The sequence below is a fragment of the Pectinophora gossypiella genome, chromosome 18 (genome assembly GCF_024362695.1).
Source record: "Pectinophora gossypiella chromosome 18, ilPecGoss1.1, whole genome shotgun sequence".
Taxonomy (NCBI): domain Eukaryota; kingdom Metazoa; phylum Arthropoda; class Insecta; order Lepidoptera; family Gelechiidae; genus Pectinophora; species Pectinophora gossypiella.
The window spans coordinates 12,016,236-12,034,619 of record NC_065421.1 but is presented as its reverse complement, the minus strand read 5'-3'; the positions used below and the strand labels follow the sequence as shown (position 1 = coordinate 12,034,619).

Sequence of the window (18,384 nt, the reverse complement as noted above, 5' to 3'; positions counted from 1 at the left end):
ATATCATGTTTCTTACTGGCATACAGCAATCCCTATTTAAAAGTGCAACATATGCGAAAGGATCCTTCATCAAGTAACCAAAGGCAAAAAAGGGGTATGTCCGGATGATAAATAGAAGATTTACAAACAAAAAATGGCGCGAACTTAAATAAAACACAAGTATTAGCAGGAACATCAAATGTTTAAAACATTATAATTGTAAAACGTTTGCTATACGTGCGAAAGAACATTAAATTGTCGAAAACGGTTATAAATAAAACAAGGCACGTGTAAGGATCATTTCTTGTCTTTGCACGGAAGAGCCAAGGCTAAGCTAACAGAAAGAAAAAACCAAAGGTTATCGTCAATACTGTCGAAGCGAATTTTATTGTCAATATTCATTATATTTACCTAATTAAACATTTTTATCACTAGGCCAATTGCCTTGCAAATATTTTGTTTGTTGTCGAAAGCACCAACGCTGTTTCTAGGACAGTAGATAACTAGTCAATTGCAACTGTTATTTATTTGGAAGCTATTTATTTCGAAGAAAGGATTTTTACCTCGAAGGCAGTAACTTTTTTAAAATCGAACAAAAAGAAGAGAATTCGTTTTATGACTTGCGTTTGACAAATTCATCGATTTCAGTTTTTTTATTTGGTCAAGATTGTTGAATTATTAACGGGTTGATAAGGTCAGTTATTGATCACAAAACCCGCATAAGAGCAAAAAATATATAGATAGGCAGGTAACCGTCTATTAGCAATTATTACTTACTTATTCAAGCAATATGTAAAACTGTAATTATGTAATATATTTACAACTCGTTTTCAATTGTAGGTAAGCATAACATATTTCGATGTGCACTTATCTTACCTTTACGAATATATACCAAATAGGTATATCTTTATATATTTTTATTATCTACCCAGTCAAGGTCTACATGCTCGTGGTCTTAAAAAACGTCTGCAGTAGTAATAAAATTTCTATATATTATTTTAATGCCAAAGCGTGCATTTTAAGTATTGATAGTGTAAGCACCAAAAATATCACCTGCTTATGTTTCTATTTTAAAAGCTGGTTTATTTTAAAAATAGGCTACTAATTTATCCAAATTTATTTAGATTTTCTTTGTGTTAATTGGTCTGCTATGGTACCGATACCTATAGCAATATAAAATATGATTTGTATGCTTGTCATCCACCTGCCCTTAGCCCACTCTATGTGTTGTCAGCACAACATGTAGGTATTTTCTTCCATTCATCTCCCAGCCGCCATCTCAGCAATCACACCTTTCACACATATATTTTACATCATACAATCCATCCATACTATTGGGTCGTCCCCTACCCTTATGTCCGTCAACATACGGGCTTGTCATATCTATAGCTTAAATATCTATTAAACCACAAATTTGCATACAACTCTTTATATGCTGCAAGTAATGTGACAACGAATAGGCTAACCTATATTTAGTGGCCAGACACAGGCAGTCCTTGATAGCCAGACTCAAGGTTCACTCGTTGCTATCGACACTCGGAGCAAATTTCAAATACCTACATGTACTGTATGCTACACGTGAATACTATGTAAGAGCGTGTTGCTAACTAATTTTCCTAATATCGATTCGTCTGTTTGCAGTAGTACTATCTGTCAGATAAGTTCTGGTTAGGTTATCAGCATTGATGAAAAAGGCTTTAAATCTTTAATCAATTAATGGAACTAATGGTAGAGTAAAAGAGATAGATTTCGTCACCAACGTTGAATCCTTACAAATGTGTCAAGACGTCTAATTTGGAGCTTAGAAGACTGTAAAAATGAAATAAATCTAGCGTACTCTAGGTAAGAAAATTAGTAAATTATAAACTGAAATAAACAATATAAGTAAGGATTTATTGAAAGCAGGCGACCTCATGGCAATACTGATTAATGTACGAATCTAATTTGAACAAAAACTAAACGAAGATCCTGCAAACACATTCAAATGTTAAACAAAGGAAACAGAACCTGAATTAACAAATTCAGCCAGCCTATCTAGTTGATGATGTCATAGGCTGCTAAGGTAGACAGACAAAAACGCACCCAGTCTAGCATACAAACTCGGCACTAAATAACAGTGGGTACATTTAGCGGTGTTTATGTAATTAAATTATGTCATAATAGGAACGTCAAAGAAACCGGCAGCTATTCAAAGATTGACATCTGATTATAAAGTTTCTAATCACACATAAGGCATTCTTGTCTTTGTGTTATTTTACGCTACTCTACAATTTACAGATTCAAGGTTCTATAAAAAGAGATATTAAGGAAGAATATCAGGAAGACATACGACTGAACGAACCCATAAGCATCCAAGTCACAACCGCTTCAAAGAAACTTGGAAATTGGAAGTCTTAAAACCAAAAAATAGAAATATGCGCGACCCACAAATTAATAAGAAACACAGAATCTTTTCATCGTGGGAGGAACAGAACTTGAATTACGTAAATGAAAACGAATGGAAGCTTTCAGTCATGAGGGAAAGGCATTGTGTGCGTTTAGGAGCCCTAGGCAGTCTATACAGTATAAGTTGTGTTAGGGCAGGCATGAGGCGACGGCGGGCCGGCTCCCCAGCTTTTTTGACTGTAGGGATGTCAATAAACGGAAAATTACCCTCGAGAGCTACAATTATGTTAAATTCTTAACAAAAAATCGTTCTTACGAACCAACAAATTTCAAAATAAAGTAGATCGTTTAAGTTGTTAAAAAAATAATGCATATTTTTCCTGTAACCCTTCAGGGAGCGAAGTACTTTGTAAAAGCCATGCCAGCCCTAAAAATAATTGTGTGGGAGGAGGCCATTCGTGGAATAACTCCTGGTTACTTGTGTGCGTTTCAAATAAGAATCTATGTCTGTGTGAGTGCCGCCGGTTCATTGTCAAGGCCAACAGCCAAATCTGCCGCTGCCCCCTCACTGCCTCACTCCACCTCGTCAATTATTCCGATCCAACGAAAACATCGACTTGTTTCACATATATTGCTCGGATAATATAAGCCAACTCTTCGATGGATCGTTCTCGAGCAGTAATAAACAACGTTTTACGTTGCTACCTGAAAATATTCAGGATTGGTAAAGCCGCATCTGGTGCTTTGGTGGCAGCGTGATAGCCGATACGATAATCGCATATTTTTAACATTAGGTGTATAAATCATAATACAATGCCATTTTGTAAAGTTGCAATTTGCAAGGCCGACACTTCATCACCTCCAAGGAAAGCTACGTAGAGACAACCAGCCACATAGCAGGGACATTGTGTAGTTTTACATACAGCATCAACAAATGACGGAAGTGGAACTAAGTACAAACTATCTATTTGCTATCTGATGTTTGTCCATGACCATAATGGTCTTAACCTTAGATCAAAGCTGTAATATGAGATAAAAGAAGCGTAGAAACACCAGTCCAAGATAATGAGTGGAACATAATTTATAAGATAATTCCGTATTAATTTATGTGCAAAGAGCTAATATCTTTCGTGTTGTTGCCAAAAATACGCTAATTACAATTGATCTTTTGTAAATAAAGGCAATAGACAAACTATTATCAAGATAAGGCTTTATATTATTATGTACCTACTGTACAAGTTCTTCGAAAACCAAAACTCACTTTGTAATATTAATAATATCTTCAATAAGTATATTTAGTTCTGTAGCAAAATTTGCCGTCTTCTGCACAGACGTGATAAAACAATATTTCGTTGTTATCATAATTATCACAAGTGCATTATAGAGTCTCTTGTTTAAGCTTACGTAACTTTATCAATATCCGTCACTGTTACTATAGCGAATACTTTTTTTTGGGTCAATATGCGACCTACTTTTGTTATAAAAGCTCTGAGTTGCTTTTGATATTTTATTGTGGTAGCGCCTAGCAACAGGACGAACAATGGGTTGTACTCATATTATCCCATTAGGACTCCTGAGCAAGACCGGATTTGATATTTACACAAAAAAAATATCCAGACTAGGTCAACCAGAACGGATATATAAAAAGCGAATAGGTACATATTTTGAAAATTTGGTTATATTATGTAAACATACGAATATGTGTCAGTATAATGTTGATTATAGACAGATAAAGCGTTGTCAAGGTCTCGCGGCCGGTACATAATGCACCAGTGAGATTAGATAGAAACCAGGCGAAATAATGCAGCTATACTTTCTTTTAGGTATATTGTTTTTGGGAACAGATAAAAGTTTGGTTCGAATTCTTTCCAAGAAAATTTTACTTTCTTACCGAAATAGTAAAACTTTTACCAAAGATTAAACAGGAACAGAGTCGGAGAGTAGAGAAAAAAAGTAAAACCCTATAGCTCCAACAGTCCAAAAAGAAATAAAGAAATCAAGCAATAAAACGAAGTCCAACGAACGTGCTTCTTAAAGGAATGAAAGGATAGGCCGAAATTAAACGCTAGAACAAAGAAGCGAAATCCTATTAGGAACAAAGAACCCGATATGCTATAGCAACACGGTAAGCATATATGCAGTCTCGATCATATCAAAGAGGTGATTATGCGCTACCCAGATAAAAACTCAGGCAGAGCTATGCCAACGTAATAAATTTTGTTAGGTCTAGACATCATTCAAGGACAGTCAGAAAAGGAAACCTAAAATCTGAGCGCGTGTATGATCAAGGTCTTCTAGGACCCTCCGACGACTTGTTTCTAAGGGCTTTGGAAATGTGAAACTGGGTGACTTGGGTGGCAGCAGAAAGTTATAACGAGCGAACAAGTATAATGGGGTACATCATTGTTAAGAATGTCACTACATCACATTAGGAAATTGATAAACGGATAATGGAAAACCGGATTGAAATAAAAGTTTAAGTATCGGATCTATTTTTTGAACATAAACTTGTCAAAAAATTGAAAATTGGACACAAATTCAAACAAATCACACATTTTAAAAGACATACCTCTCAACACGAAAGATTTGAAATCAACGACAAAACATCCAAGAACAATTTTAAAATCCTCATTATTCACGAGAACTCGTCGAATGTCGAGAAAAATAGAATCAACCGTTAGGCGTCTAGGCGGGTGAATCCGGCAAATATTACGGTAGGCGCACGATCGATCCGCGCGTTGGGGCAGGTCGGGCACACGTGGCCTCGCGAGCGGCGTGTCTGGGCTCCCAACAATCCCACAATTAATATAGCCAAACTATATCACCCAGCCTTGATACAGAATTATGAACTCCACCTCACCACACACCTTGATAAAGGCTAAAAAGTAAGTAAAGATGTGCTAAGAAAATAGTCCTGAAAAGTTCATCAATGGTTTTCCTCAAGCTGCTAAAGAGTGTTTGTAGATTGTAGGATGATTAAGATGTATGGATCAAGTCGTAGTGTGAAAGGTTAGGTAACAATATATTGTGCAATGTAAACAATTTGAAAAGCGTTTGGTAACGTGGACATCGGTACGGAAATAATGTGCATTAGCCTCGCGGAAATTAATTAAACACATACCAGAAGTATTCGACTAATGGGTGGCATATAACAGATTAGTGAAAATATTTGCAGTAGATAAGGAAAAATTCAGCTGAATTTTTTTGACCAAAAACACAAAAACTGTTGAGGTAAATACTCAATATTTCCAAAACCGGATAAAGGCGAGAATACAGTCTTTTTATAAAAAATATTTTAGTGATTTAGTGTTTCGTCAAAAATATGTATTATGTTATTGTAGAGCATAATAATAATTCGTGTCTGGCTGGAACATAACACCGATATTCGGTAATGTCCACCGCAGTTGATAAAATGTTAGGATAGGTCAAGGCAAAATTTGTAAAAAATGCGACAGGCAGCCCGGTAGTTTTAAAATAGCCTACACATTTTAATGGGGAATAAAATTGAAAAATGACATACCACGTCCAGGTCCATCCAGTCCATGTCGGCTTGTTTATTGTGTAGTTAGGTCGGGTTAGAAGTCTGGATCTAGCCTAGTCGGCGAGAGTACTGCGCGTCGCGACGTTCGTTCCACGAGTGCAGCGTCGTGTCGTGTGTTGCACCGAAAATTCGTTCCCGCGCCTCGATCCCCGCACCCCGCCCCACCCCCGCTCGCCAAATTTTCAAACTTCGAATCGCACAACGCCATCTAGGGGCGATTAGTTTACCCTCCCCCTCGTGAGTGGCCTTGAACTTGACTCACGTCGCGAGCGACCCACTTTTGCGGCGCCCCCCGCGCTCCGCCGCGCCGCGCATTGTCACGGCCAAGCCAACTGAATGGAGCTAAGCGCAACACAAGCTACGTTTTCGCGCTACCGTTCCACCGAAACACTGTCGTTTTCATCGCAGCTATTGCGTCACACGTGCACGTGTCTTTCGGTGGAATACTGGCTTCAGATAAATGTAGAGCGGAGTGTAACTATCGATGTACTTAGTTTACCTTCAATTTACTTCTTTCTTACAAATCGCTGTTACATTTTTTATCTAACAAAACCAGAAAATGTTTTTGTTTGAAATCAAACATAATTCCTATCCTACCATTCAAAATTAAAAGAATCAGAAATTAATTAGGCTATTATTATTTTGTTTTATTTAATTTTATTTTTGTTTTGTTTCATACTTTTGTTCTGTATCTTTTTTGTTTATAGTGTAAATAAAGTTTTTAATTTATGCTATTAAACTTTTGACACTGGTTTAGTTTCTGTACAGACTCCAAACAACAAAGCACTCAAAATGCAAGCACAATCGCACTTTTGCATTTATACCAAAACAAAGCACCAAAAGAAAGCATTTGGCTCCATCAAATCCTGCTCTTTCCGAGTCTCTACAACAACGGTGTTTAGTGGAATTTGAGGAATGTGGTATGCTCCAATGTCTCTCCGTTGCCTGACTTTAGCACGATGTCTGTCCAATACACATCTTAACAACACACGGCAACGAATACGCTTAATAGAATCTCCAGAACTTTGGAGTGAAAAGATGAAAACATAAATATTTACTAGCACATTTCTGCTTTGCCACCAACATGGTTACGAGTATTATGTCAAAATTGCCTCATGATATAATAGCGTAGCCAAAGTGCTGACTTCAGACGAGTCATCGGCCTTGGAATTAATTTGGAGGTTTTGTTGTTATGTGTAATTAAATTACACTTTATCCGCGAGCCAATAAGCGTCATTGATCAAAATTGTCCGTAAATAGATTTACCAACTATGATGATGATTCGTGGTCGCTTTTGACTTCAGTGATAGCTTTTGGTGAACTCATTGTGGATTCAAAATCTCCCAAAGGATTTAATAAACCTCTATTCCCGGTGGCCCCCGCTGTTCGTCCCCCACTGAATATGTATGCTCTCTGGAGTGTTTTTCAACGGGTATAACAACCTATTACAGATCATACAGGTGCATAGAATTCGAGAAGTTGCGACTCATTTAAATCGCTGGTACTGCATTCGTTTTTGTTCAGAACTAGTCTTCCAAAAACGTTACAGTCCAAACTTAATACAGGGTGTTAGTGACATCGTACCGAATTCTGAGGGGGATGATTCAGACCATGATTCTGAGTTAACATCAAGTGTCACTAACACCTAGTGTAACATAATCTTAACGAAGATGTATAGATATTATACAAATTAAATGTAGTTTTTCACTTGATCAGTGTATTTCTAAAACCAGAACCAAATCAAGACTGGCTGGCTGGCAAAGGATAGTTAATTATTAGCCAGTTTAATTGGCAATGAATAAGTCGCGATTATTATCGCTGAAGCGACAATCGCTGTAGCAAACATGTCCTGTAGTGGGGAGTATGGAAATCTATTGCGCAACGTCAGATACAAACTGCTAACCTGCCGCTAATATGTCTTGCAACGCACCCAGTGAACGTATGAAAGATAAAAAGTTTAAATGAACCCGAAACATTTTAAAAGCACACACACACATTTAACATTTTACTTGTATTATATGTTGTGTGCAATAAAGTATACAAAGCAAAAAAAAAAGTATATAAAAGTAAAAGTGTATAAAAGTGTATAAAGTATATTTGTATTCTATTGTATTGCATTTTAATTATACAGCAATCATTTTACGGTAGTGTGTAAAATGTTTAAATTCCAAATTACGAGTATGTCAAAGTATATTTTTGAAAGATTCTCAGCTGGCAGGTATTGCCCGGTATCGTCGGGAGGTGACTCGGACTCGCACAATTTACTTTTTTTTTACGTTACCCGCGTTTACATATTTCTTTTAAATAATATAATTGCTTCTTTTTGTAATTTTGACATTTATAGCAAAGCAACTGATTGCGGGGTCTAGATGCTATCGATATTATCGATAGATTCGCGACACGAGGCTGATAGCATAACATTGAATTTATATTTATAACCGATGATGTACACCTATATCATTGTAAAACCTTGCTATCTACGACCTACCTCGACAGACTGTGTGGTATGAGACATACATAAATAATTAGTCTTTGTGGTAATGTTATCTTCAACGTGGTTTTTCTAAGACATTTTCAGTGACTTCCTTGAGTTTGGAGATATTCTTGATTCCATGCAACGCAACTGACTTTGGTTTATAAAGTTTCGTAGCAATGGTTTCTGCTTTTTCTTTTCATTAACTTTCAATTGTGTCAAACGATTCTGTATATTTACACGTTCAGGCCGTGGTAGCCCAGTTCGAAGAACACTTGACTCTCACTGTGAGGTCGCAAGTTCGAATACTACCACGGATCTATAAAGTATTTTCGAATTCATGTTTGAATCACAAATGATTATCACGTGCTCAGCGCTGAAGGAAAACATCGTGAGGAAATCATATTCGCCAGAAATGCATTTCGGAGGTTGTGACCTAACCTGTTTTGCTGGTTGGGCTGGTTTTCCCTTCGCGGGTTGGAAGGTCATGCAAGCAGTAAGTTCTTTAAAAAACTGGACCTGTTAAATCTTCAGGTTAGGTAAGCACTGTGAAAACGGGAGAGAGATGAAGGGGCGGCGGCATAGGGCTTAATCGTATCCTTTTCTTTTGCCTTAGCACTGGTATTATTTGTTTGCCAATCACTTTCACCATCATCTATTTGATTATGCTAGTTTTTTTTTCTAGAAATTGTTGAGGTTGGGAATATAACCTCAGGTATTATTATTACATTTCATTATAACCAGACTATTATTTACAAGTTATGGGACTATATCCCAATTGTGGTAGTCAAATGTTCATTCGTCACAATAGGAACTAAGTAACTACTCCTCACCGAGCTTTCTGTTACACCAACGTGATAGGTGAGCCGTACCGCCGTCTATAATGGTAGAGCCAAATGTGTTAGTGAACACGCACCTATGATAAATTAATAACTCATTGGTGCAAATCCGGTATCGGGGTTCGATATGATTACATTACAGATGTACCTACAAGCATGTCAGTAAAACGAGGTAGTAACTTGTATGCCAGCTACCAGCACGCAGCAGCAGCAGCACTATACTGTAGATACATTTGCAACCTAAACTTGTAAACAGCACGTCCGAAAATCAAATGTAGTGCTATCTACTTGCATGCTAGGTACAGGCATGCCGATCGTATGTACGGTATTTATATGTATACATTCTGAAACCATGTCACATTAACTTTTTTGACAAATTAAACCTTAAGTCTCATTAAATGTCAAATATGATAGTGCGACAGGGTTCTCAAGTACGTACATAATATTGCTCATGACTCATGACTGTACATGAAAGTAGCTGGCACTTGCAAGGGCATAGCATGCAAGTGCGCCTGCTCCTTGCACAGGCATGTGTCATTTGAAAATAAAATAAAATGAGGGTAGATATAGATTTTGTGCCCGGTATTCGGGGTATTTAAAGCACTATTTTGATAATATTTAGGTGTATCACGCGCGGGTAACAATTTCAAAGGTTCCAGTTTATTAATTGCACTTTACAGTCACTTTATCACTTTTTAGGCACAAAACTGAAAAAACTTCGAGAGCAGCGGAAATATATCGAGTATGTGGCGAACCAACTATTGGCTAGGCGCGCGCGTTTTCGGTTGTCAATGTTGCCATATTACGGCTGCAGTTTTGCCTCTGTTTACATTTGGCAACTGACAAATGAGAAAATAATTTTCTGCTTTTTTTATTGTCAAATATACAGGCTTTCTACAGGCTGCCTAAGTCCAATTAAAACTACGCATAGAACGGCAACTCTCCGCTCCCCGCCAGCGTTTGAGCTACGTTTACCTCACCCCCCTCGGACATAGTCTCGTATGACGTCAGACGTCACACACACAGATGCGCGTGTACGATAAAGTCAATATGTGGTGTCTGTGTAAAACGAGGTTGTCTGTATGAAGTGTCAGGGGGTGTGCTGCAAAAAAACTGTAATAAAGTGTAGTTTTAAGTCAGCACATCGGGTTTCCGTCTCTTAAGCATCCTCAAAGTTGTAAATAATTTTCAAAAAAACAAAAGTTTCTCTACTGGAATGGGAGTCAATAAAATCAAGTGGTTGCTACTTGTCTTCTAATTCCTTGTGGCTCTGTCCACCCCATTAAGGATTAGGAGCGTGCATTTACGTATTAATATAAATAAAGAAAATCACATAAAAACACGTAATAATTTAAATATTCTTTAGGTCAAAATAGTTTCTTAGATCAACCATCCTGTTAAAAGGTGAAACTATCGCCATCTATCGAGAATTAACCTAATTAATCCTTCCAAATTATACATAAACATTATCACACTACTGCCATCTAGAGGCAAAGAGAACAACAAAACATAGCATCACGTTTCTATCCCCGAAGGGGTAGGCAGAGATGTCTAGAGCCACTCCAAGGCAAAGTGAAGAATCAAAATTTGTGTCTTTCTAATTCTACTTTCACTAGTTCCTGCAACTGGTTGCCTAGTAGAAATTGCTGTAGAGCAATAAGGCCGTCAATTATACTGAACATCTTCTAGGTTGATCAGTGATTGACTTTCATTTTCACATGTATTACATACATACATAAACACACACACACACACACGCACACGCACACGCACACGCACACGCACACGCACACGCACACGCACACGCACACGCACACGCACACGCACACGCACACGCACACGCACACGCACACGCACACGCACACGCACACGCACACGCACACGCACACGCACACGCACACGCACACGCACACGCACACGCACACGCACACGCACACGCACACGCACACGCACACGCACACGCACACGCACACGCACACGCACACGCACACGCACACGCACACTCACTCACGCACACGCACACGCACACGCACACGCACACGCACACGCACACGCACACGCACACGCACACGCACACGCACACGCACACGCACACGCACACGCACACGCACACGCACACGCACACGCACACGCACACGCACACGCACACGCACACACACACACACACACACACACACACACATGTATAATATTGTGATAAAATATGCTAACAATTTAACTCTGCTTTGTCTGGGTACAATTTGAGGGGAATGAGGGCACACCTAGACAGTCAGGGGCCTGTTTAATAAAACTTACAATTGTAAATTACAACAATTTGATGTTCATTACGTAGCTTATTTGAAACTGCAAAATATTTGTGATCACACACTCCACAATGTACATCAAATTGTCATTGTAATTTACAATTGTAAGTTTTATTAAACAAGCCCCAGGAGCCGCACATGTCAAAGTCATCATATTTTATAAACCATTTTTTACACCTCTGCCAATCTCTTGGCTATATATTATATGGCCAGGGATAGAGGCACTATTTCATGTATGCTAGATCTACACTTTTATTAATATCTTAATAAGATCTCTTACTCTTTATTTACATCCTATACTGAAAGGTGGGCTGGAAGAAACTGTTCCCTTAGGAAGAAAAACACCTTTATACCATTTATTTTATTATTTTGTTTGTGCCTTTTTGTTTTGTATATGTTCCTTTTTTGAAGTAGTGATTTTATATTGCATTATTTTGTGTTGTATATTATGTTCCTTTTTTGAAATGTTTTTGTATTGCATCAATTAGTTACAGACTTAAAGATATGCCTAAGAGGTTAAAGGCCAATACAGAATTTGTTACAATAGACAAGGGGAGTTAAAAAGGCCACATCAAAGCAATTGATTTAAAAAAGCCCTATTGCTATTTGACATTTACTTGCATTGTCATATTGCAATATGGCTTTTATAAATGAATTGGTACTATGTGGCTTTTTTAATGTCCCTGGACTGCAAGATAGGTAAATATACAATTTTTGTAATACATACCTCAGAGTAATCCGATTTAGCCAACAACAGGTTGTATACCACATTTTTCCGAACAGTACAATGGGCCTTTTAGAAATATGTAATGTCTACCCATTTTAAACCACCTGGAATGTAATATTTTGAAAATTAGATTTATGTCAAAATAACTAGGCATTGTGCTTAAATTGGCTTTACTATTATAGGCACCATAACGCAAGGTTAGAAACAATTTTCTAAATACTCAATTACTAGGCAATCTACAAAATAGAATGGAGTTGCATTATTTTTATTACATTACATTTAGGTATAAAAAGTAGAGATCTCAATTTCCATTAAGTTTGTTATGGTAATATTGGCAAACAATTTGATAAAGTGCAAGTGCTTTATATGAAACACGGAAAAACTTATCACTGGGCGAAAAAACATCAAAAATAAGCAGTAAATAAAACTTTGGGAATGTGAAATAAACCCTAAATTACCAAACTTCCCTAAAATTTATCAAAAATACTCAGTATTATGTAAACATACACACAAATAATGTAACGTTAGAAACTCACATGAAACTTTTTTGTCTATAATCGATGTAGAGAATTACACACAATAAGCACAAAATACGCGTTATAATCAATTAACGAAGTACAGAGGAATTATTCTCGAAAATCCAAAATTATGAACTGTCAGTTCCCAAGGCTATTTCAGATCACACTTCAAATGTCACGAATTTTAACTTTTAGATACGTTTCTAAATATACAATCAATTCTCTTCTCAGAAAAAATATTATTTTGATATTCTTATTGTGAAATTAATCTCATAATTCCAAAATTAGGTTATAATTTTGTTATGTCGCTTCGCCACTTTCAAACTAGTGTTTGATTAGTTATAGAATTGATCGATTTATAATACAATCAATATATTCAATCCATGCTCGGCTTCAAAAAACAAACGCGCGGTTAATTTTGCGCAGATAATCCTTCACACTAGGCTGTCGATACTACCGTCCTGCTGTTGATGAACCCAATACCGGTGGTTTACCTTACCTTTCTGTTCAGTAGTTTACATCGACATGTTAGGTGGTTTTCAACTTAACATTGACAATTGGTATACCTATCTAAATAAATAAATGTAAAAAGAAAGCTGCGGAAGTTTGGAATTACGCGCCATAGATGTTTTACATAGGTAAATAGGTATTGTGCTTAGTCGATAAATAACATACTTAGTCGATAATTAGGTACAACGCTATGTGTGTTTTTTACGAAGGAAAGTATCACTTTCATATTCTGAAATTGAATCGAAACATAATATGTTGGTAGAGCATTGATATGCATGCACCTATCTATGAACGATAAAAATGTTCTATAAAAACGATAAACAATTTTACGTTCCGATGTACTCAGATACTTATACTTTGTTTATTTTCATATTTTGATTAACTATACATATTTAAATTATAAGACAGACAAATATAAACTTATAATAAATTATTTCAACGAATTTCTTAAATAATTTATGAAAGATGTCGAAGATAATTTTAAATATTCAATATTTCAAAATAAAATGGCAACCTTGCGTGAAACGCCGACGACGTTTCTCTTTTTCGGGCCAACTCATCGGTCTTTTTGACACAGAATATGTTTATTTTCTGTTCTAAATGTTGTGAATTCTTAATTATTTAGATCATTAAAGAGAATAGAATAGATTTTTTAACATGGAGGTGTACTATCTCGCGTTTTTGTTGAGTGTCTTCTGGCATGGGACCGATGCTATCATGTGGAGTCTCGCTCCCAACACACAGAAGTGTTTGAAGGAAGAACTTCGAGCCAACGTGCTCGTGGCGGGAGACTATGAGGTCACAGAAGCCGCCGGCCAGAGGATCGACTACATTGTAAGTTAAGAACCCCACTTTATTTGGCAATGATCCATGCCATTTAGTCGACATTGTAAAAAACATCTGCTAACCAGTTTGAGCGGTATTTTACAGATGATATAGAAAGAAGAATCAAAACAAGGCTGAGCTGGTTATTATTATACGTAGCTATTATAAAACACTCTTATTAGAATTGTTGCTTAAATTAAAGAAGTTCCTGTTGAGATTCAGTAAAATAATGAAACATTTAGTTTCTCCTTACCTCAAGTAATATGTAACGCCTTTACGCTGAACATTATGAACTAAATGTAAAGATAAATCATATTTGTTTGTTACTTTTTAAATTGACATATTTTTTTAAAATGGCATAATAAACTTAATAGGTATGTGTGATGATTACAGGTACGTGATTCCAAAAGTCATATCCTAGCACAGAAGGAGTCTATCACTAAGGGAAAATTCACATTTGTCACAGAAACTTATGACACATTTGAGGTGTGCTTCATTTCCAAGGTGCCTCCAGGTAAATAATCACAAAAGTTTATTTTATAGTTTTACCCTCTGCTTTTCCATCCCTTTCTGTCCTGAGCAAATACTGGAGTTTATATTATACCAATTAACATGTTTTTTTTTAATATTTAAAATTAGGTGTTGTTCCATCTTATTCCACTCCAATAAGCATAATATGTAATAAATCTGTCCTTAGAAAGTACTCATAGGTAAGTACCCCAAGTTTGTCCCTGAATTTTGATCTATTTGCCAACATACCTACCTTCATCCAAATTAGTTAATAAGTTTACAAGTGACCAACAGACAGACAGGTACTTTAACATTTAGCTTGAATGTGATATTTTTCCTTATTTTGTTTCAATTAATTTAGTAATTATTTATATTCAAATGTTACCATGTATAAAAATTAAAAACACCGTACAACATGGCCATTTTGAGTAATTATTCAATACTTTTATTACAGAGCGTCGTGGCGTGAGCCAAGATGTAACGCTGGACATCAAAATCGGAATTGAAGCCAAGAATTATGAAGGCGTAAGTATTTTAAACAATAAAAAAAACTTGGTAAAAGTAATATTTTTTAAAATTTACCTGCACTTAGTCAAAATTAAAAAAAAATAAGTTTTCCAATTTAATTTCAGTTAGAACACAGAGCTTCTATAATTCACTGCTTTATAAATTTTTTAATTTAATATAATTTTATGCTTTTTTTGTTGATCGGTGGGGCGCTATCGCACTCTCAACCTTCAGAACTGGGTAATACCTATTCATTTTCGGGAGAAAATAACTAACTAACAGAGAATTTTTAATGCATTCACTAATACTTGCAAATGTATACTTTACTACTTCATAAGGCCCATAACTCCAAATCCCCATTATCTGGTAAACTCTGCCCTATGAAGATAAAGGTGTTTGCTTTAGAACATTGCTAAGTTTGTCATTTTGGTTGAGGTTTTGTTAGTTGAAAGATTTTGTGAATTTATTTGGTACTATCCCTTGCCTCCTCATCTTGTTACTACATCTTTTTCCCACATAATACAGTGGAGCCCTGGTAATCCGGCCCATGGTTAATGCAGCACCCCCTATAATCCGATATTATCTATTAGTGTGTGTTCATTGTTTACTGTTACTAAACTATAGGGCTCTTAGGCAGTACTCTATAATCCGACAAATTCGATAGTTCGACACTGCCCTGCAAAATGTTTGTCAGACTAATGGGGATTCACTGTATAACCCACGGAGCAATAAAAATCCAGCTCAACAAGTGGCAGGGCGGGGCATATGTGAACTATAATATTATCCTTGATAACTCGCTCCTTATACTGAATGCCTTCCCCGCACTTGCGGCCAACCGCTCCATGCATCGCCACATAAATGTAGTAAACTATGTAGGTCTGTGAATAAAGGCTTTTTTTTAAACACACTACTGCAAACTTACTGCTCCCTGGTACATCCCTACGAAAATTATAAGACTACTTACTATCTATAGGGCTGGTAACCTGTGACCATATAGTGACCCTGTGACCCTTCCCACTTCAATATTGAATACTTGTAGCTCTCTCTACCTATCCTTACAGTGTTACGGGCGTGAGTTGTGTCTGCAAAATGCACATGATTAAGAGTTGTACTAACTTTGCATGATACACAATAAATTAGCACCAATATTAACTTAGAAACTACTACCTACCATACCCTAATTTCAAGTTCTGTGTAGTTTTTTTTTTCATGTTGTGATTATGTTTGAAATTGGATGGTTGTTATTATATGTAGTTTGATTTCTTTTACTTATTTGTTTTGTTTATTGTTGAGAGGTATGATAACTTACTGCGTGAGTGGGATCTTGTATCCTGTAACAAAGCTGTAAACAGTTTTCGTAGCATGCTGCTTATAACGCGCGTGATAAGATCATTGCGCCAACTCTATTGGCTACGTGACGCGATACAAAAAAAAACAATGAGGTTTTCTGAAATGACGTCACGTTTTGATAGCGCGTGTGGAGATGGGGCCAAAGTGGCGCAAACTAGTTGCTAGAATTTTCGTAAATACCCTCATTCGGCCTCATCTATCGCATCGTGCGCGATATAAAATTTCACGGGGGCTCTAGTGCAGTCCCACTAAGCCACTTACAGTATATTTTTTTAAATGCTATGCTGCTCAAAGAGAGCTTAAAAATCCATGTTTCTACACTTTTTGCCCTGGTTGCGAGTCTATTCAATGTAGGAAACTGGTTTGTATGTCTCTCTACCATGCGGAATAAGTTCTGTACTTTCGATCGTTGAGCTAACTTGCAGTAGGAAATATATGCTGTTTACTCAATACACATCAAGTATAAAAATGTTGTTTCTTTTGTAGATTGGCGAAGCAGCTAAGTTGAAGCCAATGGAGCTCGAACTGAAGAGATTAGAGGATTTATCTGAAGCCATCGTACAGGACTTCACGCTTATGAGGAAGAGGGAAGAGGAGATGAGAGATACCAATGGTAAATAATATTTAATTCTGTTTTTGTTAATGTTGCCAACTTATCTTAAGACACACTGAAGCACTGTTGCGAGGCTTAAGATGCGAATTCCTTAAGGGCTCATGCGTAGTCTGTAACTTCACAATCAATTCAGGTCAATCTGTAATGTGGATTGCATTCTTTTGTTCAACGGTGAGGCAACTACTCTCGAAACGACGAATTTACTTTATTAAACGGTGTACCCTGCCTCTGATGTGCCATCACTCCTGAACCCTATTTTATCAAGTGCTACGCTAATATAGCTTAATTAGTTTGACAGCTGTCAAAACAATACTTTATCCTGTAGCCGTAGCATGGCACCTGTACATCGCTCGCGAATCAGTTTTTTATCGCGTCGTGTGATATACAAGCTACATACTACTATGTCGCATATAGTCGTGTACTATTTTTGTCTTGTTGGCTAATTAAATAACTTTTATTTCTCGTCCGCAGAGTCAACAAACAACAGAGTGCTATTCTTCAGCGTATTCTCGATGGTGTGCCTGCTCGGTCTAGCAACTTGGCAAGTTCTGTATTTACGCCGATACTTCAAGGCTAAAAAGCTCATTGAATAGTCTCTAAATAATTTAATCGCAGGTGTGGTCGCAGGGGTAGGCCGACCGGCTGGAATTCTTTGCGTGTACTGTGGTTGTTGTTTTAAAAAATAAACCGCACAAACTTTTTTCTGTTATGTGAAAGTAAAGTGCTCTAAGTCATACAGCCAGGTCTGTGGTTGATATGATAATTCAGTAACGAACAATAATTGTGATTTCACTTTATCCCATTAGCAGTATTAGTGACCTTTCCATCTTCTAAGGATTTCTGACTCGTGACAAAAATCGACCCCGCCTGCGACTTCACCTGTGTTTATAGATCTTTTTAGTACTCATAGGTACTTTATAATAAAATAATAAATTTTTCAATACTTCACAGATTTCTTATTTAATGATTTTGTTTGTAAATGTTTGAGTTCAGCGTCTGATTAAGGAAGGATGTTATAATATAATATATAAAATATATGTATACAGTTTTATTTTAACCTCAAATGTTAGGTTTGAACTTTTGCATAGAATTATTTATCTACGCAAATACGTAAGTCAGCTAGTTCCCTTTGCCTTCCTTAACCAAACAGACGACCCACACCCATGATCTAATCGGGGAGGACCAAAAGCCACCAGAACACAACCACACAGATGAACCATATGGTGACGATTACCAAGCCATCCCTGGATATAATAATCCCCCATTCATGGGGTTTTTCCTTCACTCTCATACCAATAAAGGAA

The 18,384-nt window shown here is 36.9% G+C and overlaps 2 protein-coding genes across 3 annotated transcripts in view; one reads left to right on the top strand and one right to left on the bottom strand.

The window, feature by feature from the left end:
- The window catches only part of LOC126374869 (steroid hormone receptor ERR1), a 35,695-nt gene extending 22,837 nt beyond the window's left edge, over positions 1–12,858 (bottom strand). Inside the window, exons 1-2 of one of the 2 annotated variants that reach the window (XM_050021636.1) lie at positions 12,784–12,858; positions 12,248–12,351 (exon numbers count right to left, since the gene is read on the bottom strand). Coding sequence is in view for 1 of the 2 variants with exons in the window: in XM_050021634.1 (XP_049877591.1) it covers positions 5,885–5,908 (24 nt within the window). In the remaining variant the exon portion in view is untranslated. Of the gene's footprint in view, positions 1–5,884; positions 6,037–12,247; positions 12,352–12,783 lie in introns of those variants that run through there. The other variant, XM_050021634.1, reaches the window with a different exon arrangement.
- A 936-nt stretch (positions 12,859–13,794) lies between these two features.
- LOC126374886 (transmembrane emp24 domain-containing protein bai) lies at positions 13,795–18,117 on the top strand. The gene is made up of 5 exons (XM_050021658.1): positions 13,795–14,109; positions 14,494–14,614; positions 15,065–15,135; positions 16,954–17,080; positions 17,552–18,117. Exons 1-5 carry the CDS (start codon positions 13,933–13,935, stop codon positions 17,671–17,673), a joined length of 618 nt encoding a protein of 205 aa, XP_049877615.1. The 5' UTR covers positions 13,795–13,932; the 3' UTR covers positions 17,674–18,117.
- Positions 18,118–18,384: the final 267 nt, after the last annotated feature.